The sequence below is a fragment of the Typopeltis vanoorti genome, chromosome 6, assembly GCF_054136105.1.
Source record: "Typopeltis vanoorti isolate ZY-2024b chromosome 6, IOZ_Tvanoo_1.0, whole genome shotgun sequence".
Lineage (NCBI taxonomy): Eukaryota > Metazoa > Arthropoda > Arachnida > Uropygi > Thelyphonidae > Typopeltis > Typopeltis vanoorti.
In genome coordinates this window covers 55,773,491-55,792,994 of record NC_143554.1, presented here as the reverse complement: position 1 = coordinate 55,792,994, position 19,504 = coordinate 55,773,491, and the positions used below count along the sequence as shown (strand labels likewise).

The 19,504-nt window shown below is 36.6% G+C and overlaps 1 protein-coding gene across 1 annotated transcript in view; it reads right to left on the bottom strand.

Moving 5' to 3' along the window:
- The window catches only part of LOC150105465 (acidic mammalian chitinase-like), a 205,298-nt gene that overhangs the window by 76,745 nt on the left and 109,049 nt on the right, over positions 1–19,504 (bottom strand). The window contains exon 7 of the mRNA XM_090394835.1: positions 808–937. Coding sequence (XP_090250961.1) covers positions 808–937 — 130 coding nt within the window. The remainder of the gene's footprint in view (positions 1–807; positions 938–19,504) is intronic.

Genomic DNA, 19,504 nt, shown 5'->3' with positions numbered 1-19,504 from the left:
TTTTATAGGTCACATCTTCTAGACTACTATGCATAGATTTGGTTACCCAGGTTTTTTGAAGATTTGAAGAGGATCCAGAGGCAGGTGATCAAGATGGTGACAGGCCTGTACTATATTGCCTATGAGGATGGATTGAATGTTGGTTACAAAATTTAGTTGATAGATGTAAAAGAGGGAATATGATAAAAACATGCAAGTTACTAAAGGAGTTTTAAGAATTGATGCAGAAGAAATTTTTCAGTACATCAAAAATAGAAGAAAACACGGGAATATCCTGGAAACACAATGTTTCTGGTTGCCAGAAGTTATTATGAGCACTTTGTCAGCGAATGAGTTTAAGGAAGGTATGACAGGTATTATGGTTAATGTTGGTTAGTGTGAACTGGCCTACTGCTGTGATGAGTCTTCACACTGCTCAAAGATATCAATATACTGTAATAATAATAAAAAGAAAATGCCTTGTCACCATACATTCATCTTCACATCCTTGTTATCTCATGCCTTTCTCATATTATCACATGCTAGATTACTAAAACCCATCTCATAACGACCCATGCTGACCTTTGTAAAAACTAATGCTCCAATCTTAAATCTATCCTTGCTAATCAACTCTCCACAAACTTAATTATTATTCTAGAAATGCAAACTGCTTCTAAAATTCAAATATGTTTTTGTGACACCTCCATGTGGACAATATTTTATTGGAACTTTTCTAGTAAGACTCAAAGAACCAAGTCACAAGTAATGGTAATTCTTTGCACTCTTGATGAAATCTTGCAATCTTCATGAGATATTTGAAACACTTACCGTATTCAACGTAGCAAAGTAAGCATCCTCAATTTTTCTTTTAAACATCGGGCTGTTATGACCAGTAAAAGGAAGATACCAGAAGTAATCATGATAGTCGTATGACATCATATTGATAAAATCCACATGTCTAAAAAAGGATAAATACACAAAAGTTCAATAATAACAACACCACTGATATTGAATATCTATTGCCATTATGCTAAAATTCAATTGATTTGGAACAAATTAAAGGGATTTTCTTTTTGATTTAATAACACAGTTTAGTTGCCTATGTCATTTTATTTAAAATTTCTTCTTTTCTTTAATTATCAATGGCACACAGGAGGGACGGGATAGCAATGCTGTGTGTGTGTGAGAGAGAGAGAGAGAGGACCCTGCTGAAATGTTTCATGAACAGCAGAAGACCTTTAGGAAGAACAGCGTGGAGAATGCTTTTTTTAAAGAACAGAAGTAGACAGAATGAATAGAAGGACAAGAAGTTGGGTCAGTAAGTTTAGAGCCAGAGAGTAAATGGATGTTGACTAGCATGTTTGTGTTCTTAGTTATTATGGTCTTGGAAGAAAGTGGAGGAATGATGGTGGCCAGCTCAAGAGAAATGTCCATGAAAATACTTAAAAAGGGCATAAGACAGAAGCAGTACATTTGTGTAACAGGAATGAATCTGTGAGTGGGAGGTTAACAATTAATCAGATTTTCCTTTGGATAGTGTCAATATCAACTTCAAAGGTTGGATGGAGTTGAGATTTCTAGAGTAAACAGCTGTAGAAGCACTTCAGCAATAAAGGTAAGAGGTGTAAGTCAGCCCTCCCCCCCAAAGTGAAATCTGATCATATCTGGAATACTGTGAAAGTAAAGAGAGCAGAAATGAGATCTTTATTGTGTAAGCGCACAGGGCTGTCCTTATCCTATTAAAAAAATGATCAATGAGCAAGAGATCAGTTTTTAAACCATTGGCTACAGACAATCTTGAAGCATGGAATGATTCTACTTACAAGAGTTTTTTCAAATGAAAAGCTTTGTAGATAGAATGTTTAGACTTACCAGAATATTCCAGGGTACTCCAGTGAGTCAGTTCATAAAGGGCTAAATAATTTCATTATATAAAGGAGACTTCAAGATGGTGGTAGCAAATTACAGACCAACCTGCATCTGAGGAGTGGTAAAAGTAGTGGAAAAGTTGAGAAAAGTGGATTTGGGAATGGGTGGAGTGAAATATGATATGATATATAATGGGGAGAAAGTATAACTTGTGATGAATAAGTCTTCCCATAGTTATCTATTCATTTTTTCCACAAGTTGATTTGGATCAAGGGAAATGGCTACATCATAATACTACTACACTTGCAAAGGCATTTAAGAGGGCACCACATGAAACTCTTATGTAAATTGGTATAAATGGGGATGGATATGGAATTGTGGTGTTCATATGGATAAAAGGATGCTGATGAACAGACATCAAAAATTGGCAAAGTAGAAGCCAAGAAAAGGCAGATACTTGGGTCTCTACTATTTAATTTGTACATTAATGTATATAAAAAACAATGAGGAGAAGATACCCACTATCTGTCAGCACATTATAAATTGAGGAGAGGAAGATGCATGTAGCAATAAAGGAATGGAATTTCTAGAATTCTTGAGGGACAAATGTCTTAGGCAACATGTAATAGAGGGAACAAGAGGTTCAAGAGTTTGGGATTTGGTCATAGCATCAGAAAAGTTGATAATAACTGAGATGACATCTCTCCCACCAGTTGGAGAGAGAGTGACCATATGGTTTTGACTTGGAAGATGAATAGACATGCAGGAGTATCAAACAGATGGGAACGTATGTGGAATTATAAGACAGGTGACTATAATAGTCTTAGACATCAACTTGGGGAAGTTTCATGGAAGGAGGAATTGGAAGGACAGGATATCATTAGTGCTTGAGAAATTGTGAAGGAATATTTGTTAGCAGCAATAGTAAGCTGTATTCCAAGAGTGAAGAAGAGGACACAATTTAGAGTAAAGTAGATGATAAACAATATTAAACAGGAAGAACTGCATGCGAAAAAGAGGCTATGCAAGAGATATAAGAGACAGGTGAAGAGAAGATGCATGAAGAAAATAAAACAGAGGCCAGGAGAGGGACTAGTATGGTAAGGAAAGCGAAACTGGAATATGAGAAGAGATTGGCTCTAAGATCCAAAGAAAATCCTAGGGAATTTTTTAGCTATGTGGCCAGTAGGAGGAGAAATGACAATGGAAAAATAACATTGTGGGATAAAAATGGGAATAGAGTGAATGATGCAGAGAACATAGTGGAATTGTACAATAAACACTTTATTGGAGTATTTCATCCTGGAGGAGTAAATTTTAATACTAGAGGGATAGAGCAGGTTCGAGGTTTAGAGGTGTTTACAGGAGGAGAGTGTGTTCCAAATACTGAGTACTCTGGATGTCAGTAAAGCTGTGGGAATGGATGGTATTTCACCATGAGTTTTGAAAGAATGTGCTAAAGAATTGACAGCTTCTTTGGCCTAGCTTTTCAATGAAAGTGACAATGGGAAAGGTGCCCAGGAAATGGAAGGAAGGTAAGATAGTGCCATTGCATAAGGGCAGTGTCTAATTATAGGCCAGTTTGTGTGTCATCAGTAGTTAAGATCTTGGAGAAATTAGTGAGGGACCATATACAGCATTGGGCAGATGAGAGTAATGTTATCTGTGATAACATTACCCTCATCGCCATTTCACATGGATTTGTGAAGTAGCACTCTTGTTTTAGTAATATGCTAGTCTTTTATAATAAAGTTACAAGAGCAGTAGATGAGGGAAAGGCATATACTGCCATTTTCTTGGACGTAGCGAAGGCATTTGACAGGGTGCCACATGATAAGCTGATATTTAAGTTGCAGCACATGGGTCTGGATGTCAGGTTGGTCAACTGGATTCAGGATTGGCTGTCTGATAGGTATCAGAGAGTTGTGTATGGTGGGGCAGTTTAAAGGAGGCAGAGGGTTACAAGTGGGGTCCCACAGGGCTCAGTACTGAGACCTATATTGTTTAACCTTTATATCAATGACATTGTCAGTGGATTGCAGGGGGATATTCAGTTGTTTGCGGATGATGCGAAGCTGGGAAGGGTTATTAGTAATAGTGCAGATGTGGTAGCCCTGCAAGAGGATTTGAATAAGCTAGACAGATGGGCAAATCAATGGGGGTCGGTTTAATGCAGCAAAATGTAAGGTCTTGAGGTTTGGGACACATCAATGGGACGCTGCATACTCTATTGGAGGAGCTATTATTATTATTATTATTTTCGGGCTACTCCAGGGAGTCCTTAGACTCATCGAGGGAGGCCCTAAACATCATGTCCACACAACTATACGACATTCTCACAGTATCTATCATACCTTGCCTTGAACTCGCTCACTGTCATAGCACCCACAACAGACTCTGGCAGCTCTAACACCCCTGCTGACCACATTCTTCCTAATCTCAAAAATATCCTCTGAATTAATCTTATAGAATCCTTTTAGCAATTTGAATGTCTCAATCATATCTCCCCTTTTCCACCTATCAACCAGTTTCTGCAACCCACAAATCTTCAACCTGTTCTCATATGGTTCATTCCATAGACCTGCTATCATCTTAGTCACTTGCCTCTGGATCCTCTCCACCTCTCCCCATCAAGAAGGAACCGAGGTGACCAAATCTGGGCACAATAGTCAAGATGAGGTCTTATCAAGGCTCGGTACAGAGGTACAATAACTTGCTGGTCTCTGCTCGTCAAGGTATTTTTCAACAATCAAGTGAGTTGATGCGCTGATTTAGCTACTTTCGCAATGTGCACCCTAAACTTCATCTCCCTATCCACCAACACTCCAAGTCCCTGGCCTCATCAATCTCTTGGAGTACAGTTCCACCCATGTAGTATACTGCTGCTAATCTTTTCACCCCAAAATGCATAACCTTACATTTTGTCACATTAAATTGACATCCATTCTCCTTAGCCCAGAACTCCAATCTATCTAAGTCATCCTGCAAGACTTTGACATCTTCTACATTCACTATTGCCCTCCCCAACTGTGCATCATCATCAGCGAACAAATGAACTGTTCCACTTAGATCCTTCCCTATATCGTTAATGAACAGATTAAACAGCAGTGGTCCAAGAACAGAACCCTGCGGCACCCCACTAGTCACAGGCCGTCTTTTGGACTCCACTCCTGAATAAAACACTCTTTGATATCTTTCCATCAACCACTCACCTATCCATCTCACCAACCCTATATCCATTCCCATATATTGTAGTTTATGGATTAGAATTCCATGTGGTATCCTGTCAAATGCCTTTGCCAGGTCCAGCAGTATCACTTTAAACTCATTTCCCTTATCCAGTTCAGCCGTCACCTTGTTATAAAACTTTAGCAAGTTACTGAGGCATGATCTACCCTTTACAAAGCCATGCTGTCCCCTGTACAGTATCGCATTTTCATCAATCCATTCCTATATTTTTCTCTTGACTACTTTCTCCAAGACCTTGACAACAACTCCTGATATGCTGATCGGTCGGTAATTTGCAACCATAGTCTTGAATGCTCCTTTATGCAGTGAAACTATTTCCCCCCTCTTTACATGCCTTCAGGACTAAACCAGACCCGAGACTCAGATTAAACAACATGGTCAAGGGCACTGATAATTCCTTAGCTGCTTCACGCAAGACCCATGCCAGCATACCATCCAATCCCACAGATGTATTTACATTAAGGTTCTATAATAGACTATTCACCTCCACTTCATTCATCACAATTCCCGTATAAACTAATGGCTCCTTCATTTTTTCAATGTCACCACCTGGATGATATACTTTTGCAAAGTGCACGCTCAGTAACTCCACTATATTGACTGGTTCAGTGACCTCCTTACCATCGTCATTCCTTAAAATCATTTTGCTATGTACAGTTTTTTTCTTACTTGCAGCATATTGAAAGAACTGTTTGGTATTCTCTTTTGCTTGCATAGCTAGTTTCCTTTCATAATCGGCTTTTGCTGTTTTTATCACACTCTTTACCCTTCTGGCCTGCACTTTATACCGTTCGTGTGCCTGCAGGTCACCCCTTTCTTTAAATTCCCTCCACAGTTGTTTCTTTTTTTGCAGCTCAAGCTTAATGGTGTTATTCATCCATTTAACCCCTACTTGTTTTACTATTCGGACCCTAGGTATACAATCAGCCATAACCTCCTGTAAATGCTCCTTGACCACTTCCCATGCTCCATCGACGTCCAGCCCTTGCAGTTGTACATGCCATGGCACTGATCCAAGCAATCTCCTAAGCTTGTCATACTTGCCAGCACGGTAATTCCACATATACCCTGTCTTAATCAAAAACTCCACACCTTTAGCCACCTCCGAGGTCAAGACTTTATGATCACTCTCACCAATAGGTGGCACCATGGTCATATTCATTACAGTCAAATTGTGAGATGCTATTACCAGGTCGAGAACTCTCACACCCCTAGTATTTTCAATTACATGCTGTCTCAGATAGTTATCCCTTAATAATTGAATAAAATCCTTTTCCTTCCTCACATGTGTCCTCTCCTCCTTCCAATCAATGTTACCATAATTAAAATCCCCCATAATAATTACCCTCCTTCCACTCATTTCATCAATTTGTTTATGTATATTATCTCCACCATCTATTCCATCACCTGGTCTATAGCAGCACCCAACTGTATATTTTATTCTGCCAGTCTCAATCTCACACCAAATAGCCTCAAATGAGCTCCTTTCACTATCCTGCAATACAACTTCAATTCTCCTTGGCTGCAGTTCATCAGCTATCATCAATAACACCCCTCCCCCCATTTTATTCTCTCTGTCCCTCCTAAACACACTATAACCTACACATTCTATCCCACTAACTATATCATCTTTTGTCAGCCATGTTTCACTAATGCCAATAACCTGTGGCCAGGAAGAGCCAATCAAGGCCAAAAATTCTTCCTTCTTGTTCCTAATACTCCTGGCATTAGTATACATGAAATGTATACTAATGTCCCATTCCCATTTTTTGTCCTTAGTGCTGGCACAGGTACATCATATACATTTTTACACTCAACTGTCTCACTGATGTCTGCATATCCACCCCCCCCCCATCCTTGGTAGTTCTAGTTTCCCTGGTTCTGCACATCCATTTTCACTTCATTCAGCAACACTTTTTCCAGTCTTCGCACACCAAGTCCACTCAAATGCAGGCCATCCATCTTGTATAAGTCCTTTCGCCCATCAAACTCATTCTACACATCCATGAATTCCACACCACACCGTCTGCATAACCTGCGCATAATGTCATTTGCGATTATGGCCCTCCTTCTAAACTCCTCTCTGTCATGCCGCAGCAACAGACTCACCATTCTAACTCTGTCACTCTTTTCTTTCGCTACCTTTAACAATACTTTCAAGTCCTCTCTCATAAAAAATTTATCACCTTTCAATTCATTCGTACCCGCCACAATTATTAATTCTTTCACCCTCTGTTTTTACACTCTAATACTCTCATTTACATCCTTAAATTTCGCACCCGGTAAGTACGATTTAGTTACACTCCCATCTATCACTCCTCTTAATAACGAGTCACCATACAACACTCTTTCCTTCATTTCAGAAACTCACCCACTCTTACGCTGGTTATTTACGTTAGCCGAATCACTCTGGAAAGAGTTTTGCTGGTGCTCTAATTGCCGCTGCGCATTTTGTATCCCTGCGTGCAACCTAGCGATCTCGCTTCCTACAAATAATTCCTCTTTTTTTTTATCATTCAAACCATTTTCTCTCTCTGTATAGTTACTCTCACTCTTTCTTAGATCACCACTCTCATTGCCATCTTGTACATCGCAATTCCCTATCAAGCCACTATTTTCACTCACATTCTGGCTTTCTTCAACCATAGCTGTCTCACAACCTGACACATAATCAAATCCTCACTTTGCTTACACTTTCTGCACATTCACCACTATCACTTTCAATCCAAACTCCAGCCTCATTCGGGAATGCATACATTCCACACACATCATATTGGACAAATTCTCTCACATTATAGTTTTTGAACAATGCCGTCGTATTTTTGGACGCCATTATCTTACGTCGCATGCGCCATATTCAAATCTATGAAACGTATTATCGTTAAATACTAAATTAAATAACGGAATTTACACCCAAATTCACACAGACACCACAAGCTATCAAAATTAGACAATATTACGTTATGGTTTTAACCTATATTCTAATTTTCATTCAAAATTATACTTAGCTTTCGGGAGCTCCCTGAAAACACGACCAACCGACTATACTGGAGGAAGTAGGAGACAAGAGACCTGGGGTTGATGATTGATAGAAACCTGATATTTAGGGGACATATTGCAAAGGTGGTGAAGGTAACACAGAGGATTGCTGCAATAATGAGAAGGACACTGACCTGCAGAGATAAAAGGGTTATCATTCCATTGTATAAGATTCTGATCAGACCACACTTAGACTATTGTTCTCAGATTTGGTCCCTAGGATTTGAAGGGGATAAATTAACTGTGAAAAGGGTACAAAGGCAGATAACAAAGATGGTTTCAGGACTGTACAATGTTAGTTATGAAGATTAGCTGAGGGAATGTGGACTGCAGAGTTTGGTGGATAGAAGAAGGAGAGGTGATATGATTGAGACTTTTAAACTGTTGAGAGGTGGTTACAGGGTTGACACTGGGGAGTTCTTTCACTTGGTTGAACAGTGGGAAGGAGTGATGACAAGAGGGCCATCCCTGGAAGTTACCAAAGGAAACTGTGAGCAAGAGGATGAGGAGAGGTTTCTTTGCATGGAGGGTAGTTGAACCATGGAATGCATTGCCCGATAGAGTGGTGAGAGCAAGAACGGTCAATGAGTTTAAGCAGTGGTATGATAGACACTGTGTTTCCTAGGAGGTACCTCCCACAATGAGTCTTGATAGACTTTGTGTTTCTTAAGAAGGACCTCATGCGAGAGTCTTTTGACTCCATGGAGGCCTGAATAATAATAATAATAATTAAAAATGCATCTGTTACCCTTTGCTCATATCATCGGTTTATTTAACTTACTCTGTAGCATCTCTACAATACTTTTATTAATTGTAAATGTGCCCAAGTGTACCGTCGCACACTTTGGGATCAAAAGATTATAAACTGCTTTTACAGTGATGGAAACTGTCAAGACCGGGGGGGGGGGGGGGGGGGTTGAGAATGGATAGAGCTTTCAGGATTTGGAAGCATACTTCAAAAATTGGGGGGAAATGTGATTTCTCCCCAATTACTCCTCTTATCTCTTTATAAGAGGAATAATAACCTCTTTAGGTGTAATAACATCTGCATTTAGTCTTCTTTATACAAAAAAAAAAGCAAATCCAGATGTGGCATAAAGCCACATCTGGATTTCGTTTCTTGTATTTTTGGAGATGTTTAGCTATCATCTTTACACTCTGCTTGCTTCATAGTACTCCTTCATCCAATTCAAAATTTTTCAAGAGCTTTCATAACGTGTTGCCACCTTCATGATACTTATCTTCTATATTCTTTCCAAAAAATTTCCCATGACTAACTGCTTTTACACACAGTTTAATTTTTTACATTTTTCTCACTACTTTCTCAGAACATCTGCTAACTTACTGGAAAATCAATATGCTTTCTTCTTTTTTAGGACTGCCTCTTTAACTTCATGAGTCCAAAATGAACGACGAAAATCACATACCACAAAACCTCACCATATACCCCTCTCTAGCTGAAGTAATGTTTTCATAAGAATTTGCATTGAGACTGCAAGGTTTATTTCTTGTTTTCAAATTTTTTCCTTTTTTTTCTCCAATAATATTTGCATATCTGAATTTACATACAGTCTGCCTCTGAAAGATAACTGATTATTTTTTTCCCAATATGATATTCATTTTTATCTGCTCGAAACAAAATGGTAATCCCTGCTAATTTCAGTGCCATTTATTCATATCACTTTGTAAATTCATTAACAAACCACTCAGTATGGCCTCTACCAAAAAAAAAAATAATAATAATTTTTAGGTCCTTGTTAGGCCTCACACACACACACACACAACTCCCAAGGCCCACCCATATTCCTGTCCTCTTGTGTACTGGAATATTTCTTCAGTATTTGCTCTATAAAACCCTTTCAGTCACATGTTTTTATCATATCTCTTTTCCTTCTATCAACTAAACTTTATAGTCACAAATCTTCATTCTGTCCTCATACAAATCACTCCACAGATCAACTGTTCACTACTGAACCTTTCTTATACTAAATGCTAATAATACTACAAGCATAAGTTTAAATTGTTATTAATCTCCTATCAACAATTTTCCTCCAACTTAAGCTGTTATTAGTCAGGAGGCACAATATTGTCAGCTCTTATATTTCAGTCTTCTAGAGCACTTCTAACAGCAGCAATCCAACTAGATCTTGGTCTTTGTCTGGGTCTCTCTGTCATCATGGCATGAAAAAAACCTGTTTTGATAACTGTTCCATTCTGTTTAAGTTACCATACCCTTAAATTAGCTATTCTCAGACATTCCTGAATACTAACAATGTCAATTACCATCCTAATATCTTCAATTTTTGTGATTTTCATTTATACCATCTGCTTACTTGCCTAGTTTTTCTCAGAACTCCATACCTGTAGTATTTTGTCATTCATCAAGTGCATTATTTCTAATCAAACTCTCAGGTCTATAAAATTGGTTTGAATACTGTCTTGTTTATTTACAGCTAATTTAGTGTTCTGGCTAATTTCTCTCTGATTCCATATAAATTTATTTAACTGGCTCCCCACCATACTAGCTCTCTTCATTCTGTTGTCTATTTCCATATTTCATTTGGAATTTTCACTAAAAATTGTGCTTGAATAGCTGATATGTCTTCTTATGTCCTGCTCGTTTTCATAGTCTTTATATTTTTATTACTGATTTTCATAATTTCAAATCTTTTGAAGCAGACTTGTATACTGGATTTATTTAAGAATGTAATATCATCTGTATAAACTAAAGAAATTAGATTAATATACCTGCTTTTGATAGCAGGTCTAATACTATTTTCCTTCATGTGATCCACATAGATGATGTATAACAGTAAAAAAAGTAGTGTGCACCCTTGTCTCAAATCTGATTATACATCAATCCATCTTCTTTCAAATCTAACTGCTGACTTACAATTCAAATATACACTATGTATATTTGAATTATGCCTCAATTACACATCTAATTATAGGTTTTGACCAGCCTTTGTCTTAGTATGACCTTTTTTTCACATGTCTATTCCATATCTACAAAATTTTCCATGTTATAGTATCAGGATTTCTCATTTACTTGTTCTCATTGTGACAACCTCTATTGATATACTTAGTTCTTCCACATTTTTCTTAGTCTCTTCAAGTATGTTTGCAAAAATTATACCTAAAACACTCAATACTGAAATTCCTCTAATTCTTACATTCAGTTCTATTTCGCTTTTCATAGATGGGTACTATGAGAGCAGTGGTCCAATCAACCAGAATTCAACCTTCAGACCATACTTTATGAATTATGCTGTGCAGCACTAAAACTTTTATGGCTTCATATTTCAGTATTGCTGGTCAGTTATCATCTACTCCAGCTATTATTTTCTGGTCTTAAATGATATACAGAAATGTTCATTACTATTGCTGTGATTTGTATTTCACTTGTATTTCTCATACTCGTGGTTCTTTTGTAATTCATCATGTGCATTATTTCTAATCAAACTCTCAGATCCATACAATTTTTAGGACCTCTAGAGGTGGTGTATAGTAAGGAAATTACATGTTGAGTTTTTACATCACCAGCATTAATGTAAAAATAAAATAAAATATTAATAAATAACACTAACTTAAGCTATGCAGACATTTTTATGAGCAAGAACAATTATACAACTACATGTAGGTCGTTGTAAGTGAAATCATCAAGGCAGGGTGATTTTTTTGATTATGATGAAAGCAAGTTATTTTGTTACCCTATCCTTTAGATGGAAGAAAATATTTTTTAGATTTTTCCTTGCATCCTATTAATTATGGTGGCCATTTTTATTCAGCAGATCCATAGAATTTTCACAGTTTTAAAATTAATCACAATTTATTTTAGACTGTAGACTGCCAATTTAAGATTATTCACTGCCATTTTAATCTAAGGCATGTAATTTTTCATTTCATATTTGCATTTTCAGACAATTTGTTTTCAAGATGGCAGCCACTTGCTTTAGGTATAATAATAGATTTAGTTTAATCCTTTATCCCAGTGAGAGCAAACAAAGTTTGCGCCTGAAAATATCTTCAGGACTAAATATAGTGTTGTACTATCTTATCCAGTAAGTAGTGCAACACCAAGGCAACTCGTGGCAAAGGTGGAGCAAGCTACCAGGCACTTCTAACCCAGTATCTCCCATAAAGTAATAAAGTAAAAATTTTCAATAAATTTTCAACTTGCTTTAGGTATTCCAAGTGCTCTTTTTCCTTATTTTGTACACTACACTACACAGTAAGCCTTGGGTTGAATCCTCAGCCTAAGGCTTATAGTGTGTATATGTATTGGATTATGTATGCCAAAAATCCTTTGATTGAAGCCTTTCTTTTATGCAAAATTGATTCAAAGGTTGCAAAAAAATTAAAACTGGCTGATTTTGAAGCTCAAAAAAAGTAATGCGGGAACCAAATAAAAATTAGATTTAAAAATTATTTGATTTTATTTACAAGAGATACTTTTGATAGGGGTGCTTAAGGGTCAAAGCTGTATAACTGAGAGGAGACTTTCACATAGCCTTTAGAGGAATGTGGAGAACCGGCCAGGGCTTCTGACCTAATGTCCAATCCTCACCTTCTTGTGGTGCACCCTGTTAGGTATCTACCTAGATACTGAACAAACGAGAATGGGCTGGCAATTTGGGATTTAGCTGACCAAATTGTATTCTTATTGGCTTAAACCAAAATACAAAATGATGGTACAACATGACAGAATTTCATGCCAGCTGGGGTGTCGCCTGGTTAAACAAGATTTTTAGTGAAGATAGTAAATTAAATATGGAAATAGACAACAGAATCAATCAACCAAGCTGGTATGGTAGGAAGTCAACTGAATAAGAGAGAAATTAGTCGGAACACTAAATTAGCTGTATACAAGACAGTGTTCAAACCAGTTTTAACTTATGGATCTGAGAGCTGGGTCAGAAGTAAAACACTTGACCAAAGACTAGAGACTGCAGATAAGTGAGTCCTGAGAAAGATTAGGGACATAAACAGATGGCATGAATAGCAATATCATATTAAAAATGAGGATATTAGGAAAGAACTTGACATTGTTAGTATCCAAGAATGCATTAGCAGAGTTAATCTTAGGTGGTATGGTCATTTAAACAGAATGGGTGAGGAAAGATTAGTTAAACAGGTGTTCTCTGCCAGGTTGGCAGGAAAATGACCCAGAGGAAGACCAAGATATAGGTGGATTGATAAGGTAAAAAGTGCCTTAGACAATATAAATGTAAGATCTCATAATGTTGGAGTTTTGACAAGTAACTGATTTGGAGGAAAATTGTAGATAAGAAGTTAGTAATGATGTAAATTTTTCATGTAGTACTATCCTGTACACCCCTTGAGGGTACATGGCAGGAATTTGATGATGATGATGACTTTTGATAGGTGAATATAAAGCAAAGTTAGTCTGATTCTGTTATTTTTATCCCTAAGACAGTCTTTTTTTTGAAAATGAAGAAAACCACAACTTTTTTGTTACATCTTTCGGCATATTTAGTACATCCAATACAATTTATTGAACTGGATGTACTAAATACTTTACACCTCTAGAGTGGTGTAAAGTAAGCAAATTACATGTTGAGTTTTTATGTCACCAGCATTAATGTAAAAATAAATAAAACATTAATAAAAAAAACGCTAATTTAGCAATGCAGACAATCTGATTTCACAGTTCTAGGATTTTGCAAATAAAAAGATATATTGCAGTTTGAGGTATTTATAAAAATTTTGTTCTGTTTTAACCAATTTTACTTAGCTAGGTAATAAATATAGCTGGTACTCACCAGTTAAACGTGATTTTTCCAAAGGATGTCTTATCAATTTTAATAGCAACTCAATAGTAAGTCAATTTTAATTTGAATAGTCACCATCATAAACACAGCAGACAATCATTCATTTGTGGTGAAATAGTCTTTAATGTTTGAGTGACTGCAACAATTTTAAAACTCTCTGAAGTAGAATATTGCCAGACAGCAACATTTCTGTCATCATTAGGACACAGCTAAGATACATTCTTGTGTTGTTGGGGTTTCTTCTTTTTTCAAACCTTTCTTTAAGCAGCTTGCCTCAAGTTCAATGTCTTCACTGGATACAAAAAAGAATTTAATACCAGCCATGGTTCTAGAACAGAGGTAGCATGTGGTTTGTGGTGACGGTATGTGGCTTTCAAAATAGTTCTTTGCAAGCTTGCTCTTGTGACCAATTGTTTAACTGTTCCCTCAGCACCATCCCATAAGCTCTTAATTCTTTTTCATGTAGTATTATCATAAGATCTTGTACACCCCTTGAGGGTACATAGGAATTTGATGATGATATATCAATATTACAAATGAAAGTTAGCAAAATATATAGCACATGAGTGTCATATGTGGATAAGAAGTCAAGAAGAAAGAAAGAACTCATTGATATGTTTTTTAAACTAGAGGCTGTTGTATTCTTTAGGGGGGGGGGGAACTGTGTAGGGGAGACCTCAAAGTGGTGCACAGTTAGATGAAATGAAAAACAAGAAGCTGTTTTAGTATGTTTAGAACTGGCCTATAAATGGATGTTGACTAGCAGTGTGTGTGTGTGTGTGTGTGTGTGTGTGTGTGTGTGTGTGTGTGTGTGTAAAGATTTTAGAGAAAGCAGAGGAATACTGGAAGCTAATTCAATGAAACAGCATTTGTGAAAATTACCTGTAAAAGAGACATAAGGCAGTAAGAGAACGTATATGAAAAAGTGGATGGAGTGAATCTGTAAGAGGGTACCACTCAGTTGGATAGCCCTATTCTGGATGGCATCTAGTATTTTTTTAGAGTGGTTTTAGTGCATTAAGCCATATGTGAAACAGAATTCTAGTGCTGGACAGATTTATAGGAAGAATGATCACACTATTATCACTGGTGAGGAGAGGTAAAATATGATCTTTCTTGCATGAAATAAGACATGCTTGTGTTTTAGTGTGTTTCAGTGGTACTGAACTTGACACTGTCATCCTCTGCATTTTGGCAAGGATATCACTGTTTAAGGTACTGATTATGAAAGATCTTGTAGCATGGAATATTTGAGCACTGCATAATTTGTCAAATGAAAAAGAGGAATTGTTACTGTCCTTAGCAAAATTATAGTTAGATGTGAGATTAATGACAGGTCATTTATGAACATACAGCTGACTCTCACTATAGCACACTTATGAGAATCCCAGGAATGGTTTGGTATAGTGAATTTTTTTGTACACTTTGTAGGACTTTTTAGAAGTTTATTATAATGTATAGCAAAAGTCCAGAGAGTAGGTAAAGTTCATCATTTGGTGGAAAGATATATGAAGAAAGGAAGCCACTCATGTGATAGGTGGTGAATGACCAGACAGAAAATTGGTAATCTAATTGCAATGGATAGATGGCAGACCATAAGATGGGATGGGAATTTGAGTCTGGCACAAAGGCAGGTATGCCTGTGTGCCACACTCAAATGCTTTGAAAATGTGTAGAGTGACCACATATGACCAAGATGGGAGGTTGGCAAGTAGGCCTTTGTACCAGACTCAAATGCTTTGGAAATGTGTAGAGTGACCACATAGATTTCACTAAACCTTTCCATAGCTGGTGCCTAATGATGATTAGCAAAGAGATCTACCATAGATTGAGAGTGGCAGAATCCATATCAGTGGACACTGATTAACTGTCAGATTTGAGGTGGTGAAAGAAGTGACTAATGATGACTTATTGTCAATAGAACTGATGTAAGTGCAATGGGGTGAAACTTTAAAGACAGGCTTTTATTTCCTTTCTCTGAGATGTGCTTGGTGCATGGCTCCCATGCTACCAATCGTGTCCCTGGGTTGTGGATAGGGGAATGGCCTCTGGATACAGAGGTTAGCTGCGAATAAACAGGGAAACCTGTGAATAAGCAGTCACGGACAATGGGATGGCATCTACCAACAGGAAGTGGTGAGATAGACAGTGGCATGGTTATCTCTATAAAAAGCCACACATTTCCACTGATGGGGATGCGACATGGCGAGATGTAACCGCCATTAAATAAGTTACAGCCCGCTGGAAGTTGGGGCAGCAACAACTTTCATCCTGATCAGCAGAAGATCACCATAAGTGACAATGGTGTAAAGGTAGGCGGATAATCATGAAGAATGAGAAACAGCTTGCGGATGATATAGCAGTTTTAGCTGATAATGAAAACAAACTGAAAGTCACCCTAACAAAGATGGAAGAAATCTTCACACAGTACAGCCTAAAAATTAATTATAAGAAAACAAAATTATTAATTACAAGTAAAGCAAATCCAACAAAAATAAACCTGGAAATAAATAATAACCTACTACAACAGGTATCCTCTTTTAAATATCTTGGAAGTCTTATCACAGAAGATGGAAGAAACCAATCAGATATTAAAGCACGAATAATCCTAGCCAAAAAAAGCATTCTATAACAGAAGAAACATTTTTACCAGTAAAGGACTTAGCATCCAGCTCAAAAAAAAGGCTAGTGAAGACATACATATGGAGCATTGCATTATATGGTTGTGAGGCCTGGACTCTAACAAAATAAGACATGAAAAAGTTGGAGGCATTTGAACTTTGGTGCTGGAGAAAGATGAAGAAAATTAGTTGGACAGAAAAGAAAAGTACTGAAGAAGTTCTGAATATAGTTCATGAAGAGCGATCATTAATGAAACACATCAATAAGAGAAGAATAAGCCTAATTGGAGGCATGGGAGACTGATTACAGAAATAATGGAGGGGGACTGTAGAAGGAAAGAGGCCACAAGGCAATCCAAGAATTTCATATATAAATAACATAATGATTCTAACTGGCACTAAGAGTTATGAAGAGATAAAAAGGAAGTCACAAGACAGGATGTTGTGATGTGCTGCTATATTTACCAATTTTCGGATTGATGCACCAAAGAAGAGCTGAGATGTGAGGCAACTCATCTACCTGGGGTCTAGTTGATATTTCCTCCAACTAGAGAAGATTTTTTTCTGGTGACAATAATCATCACAGCCCCCATTTGTGGAAACAGGCTCAGCTGTAGGAAGATGGGGATTCACTTGGATGAAATGGGCTAGCAATATATAGTGCATATTGCTATCCCATTTCATCATCAATTTTCTGATATATATATATATATATATATATATAGTGGTGTACAGGATACTAGGACAGTACTACATTGTTTATATTATTACTAATCTCCTGTCAACAATTTTCCTTCAAATTAGTCTATAACTTGTCAGCACTCCAATATTTTCATATCTTATATTTCTGTGTTCTAGGACAGTTCTGACTGCATCAAACCACCTAGATCTCCTTTCCAGCCATCTTGCCATCAAAGACTGGTTTTACTAAATTTTTCTCTCCCATTCTGTTTACAAGACCATACTACCTGATATTAGTCTGCTCACAAATTGAAGAATCTTAATAATTTCAAGTTCTTCCCTAATATCTTTAATGGTATTAATAAGATAATGCCACTAATGTCATGTTTACATTCTTCTAATTTTTTTAAAAAACTCTCATATCAGTGGTATATAGTCACTGATCAGGTGTTTTATTTCTAACCCAACTCTCAGATCTAAAAGTTAAAAACTGGTTTGAACACCATCTTATACACTGCTAGCTTAGTGTTTTCACTCTCTCTTATTCCATATAAATTTATTCAACAGGCTTCCCACAATCTGCTATCTATTTTCACATTTAATTTAGCACGTTCACTAAAACTGAACACAAATAGCTGAAATATTTTACTTGTTCTTTCTTTAGATACTCCATTGAAAATGTAGCTTGAATTTTCCTTGTTTCTGCCTATTTTCATAGTTCTGGACATTTTGCTGCTGATCTTCATACCAAATATGTTACAGCTGTTATTCAATTTAGTTAAAGAATCATGGAGACTTTCACTGGATTTGTTTAGAAATTCAATATCACTGCTTTAGCAAAAAAGCTAAGTTTGATACCAGTTCTAATACCAACCTTAATGCCTTGTCAATGCCTTTTCAAAATGTGCTTCAAAACGAATTACATCAAACCATCTTCATGTACTTTCTTCAGTTTTAACTGCTGACCTACAACTTATAGATTATGTATTACTCTGTATCATGTTCCATTTACTCCATTTCCTTGTCATATACCTTTTCCAGATCTACAAAAACTAGGTACAGATTCTTGTTACATTCCCAAATTTCTCAACTTCTGTCGTTAAATTAAAACTCTGATCTTGAGCCTCTATTTGGCCTAAACTTAGCTTGTTCTTCTCAATTTTTCTCAAGTATACTTCTGTAAATTTTACCTGAAGCACTCCATTTTATTTCCCTTTTTTTTTTTTATAAATGGGAACTACAAGAGCTCTACTAGAATCATCCAGAATTTTACTTGACCAGAACTTCTGAATCATACAGTGTAGTAGCCCGTGTAAAACTTTTATACCTCCATATTTGAATGTTTCTGGTAGAATATCATCTATTCCAACTGCCTATGTTTCAGGTTTCTGAAAACATAGGCAGTTGGAATAGATGATTTTTCTGCCTCAGCTGAACAAAATCAGCAAAACTACATGAAAATGTAGTTTTGCTGATTACTGCAAGTAATAAATTTTAGTCAAGTTTTCACTTAAAAAATTTCTTATAAATGTGGAAACGTTTCCTAACCCAATGAAGCAGTCAATGATGAATACACTAGGCTTTAATCATAGGTTTCTTCCTTTATGTACTAATTCCAAGTGGTGGAATAAATGACCATGAAGAAACATTATTCCAGAGAATATATTCTCTTCTTTTAACATCGATAAAGCTTGCTTTTCTCCTCACTGTCAGCATATATGAAGTGTTAAGCAGTTTGTTTAACATAAAGTCAACAGCATTCCTAAATGCTGGGTTATATCTGTTAACAAACTACTTATTTTAAACACTGCTCTGTAGATGAATTAACAGATAATAAAATTAACCTAAGAGTAATCTTTTATGCTAGCATTCTTGTGGGTTTTACCTAATTAAATATAAATGGTATTCATTTCTATATTTAATGAATTGTTTTGTTTATGAATTCTACTTTTGCCTCCATTTTTTCACCTGGCCTTTTCCATTAACTGACCATTAACCTTTTCTTATAAAATGCCCAAGAAACACACTAATCAATTAGTACAGTTTGTGAATGTCTTCATTGAGTTTCATGGGGGCAATAAGTTATAATATAACGTAGGAGAGGAATGCAGGAGAAATTTTAGGCATCTGGTAAAATAAATGCTGGATAAGAGAGAGAGAGAGAGAGAGAGAGAGAGATGTGAAATAATAAGTGTGTGTTAATAAGAATGATAAGAAAGAGAAAGGATATGATGACGACAAGAGAGCAGCTCCAAAAAAAAAAAAAAAAAAAAA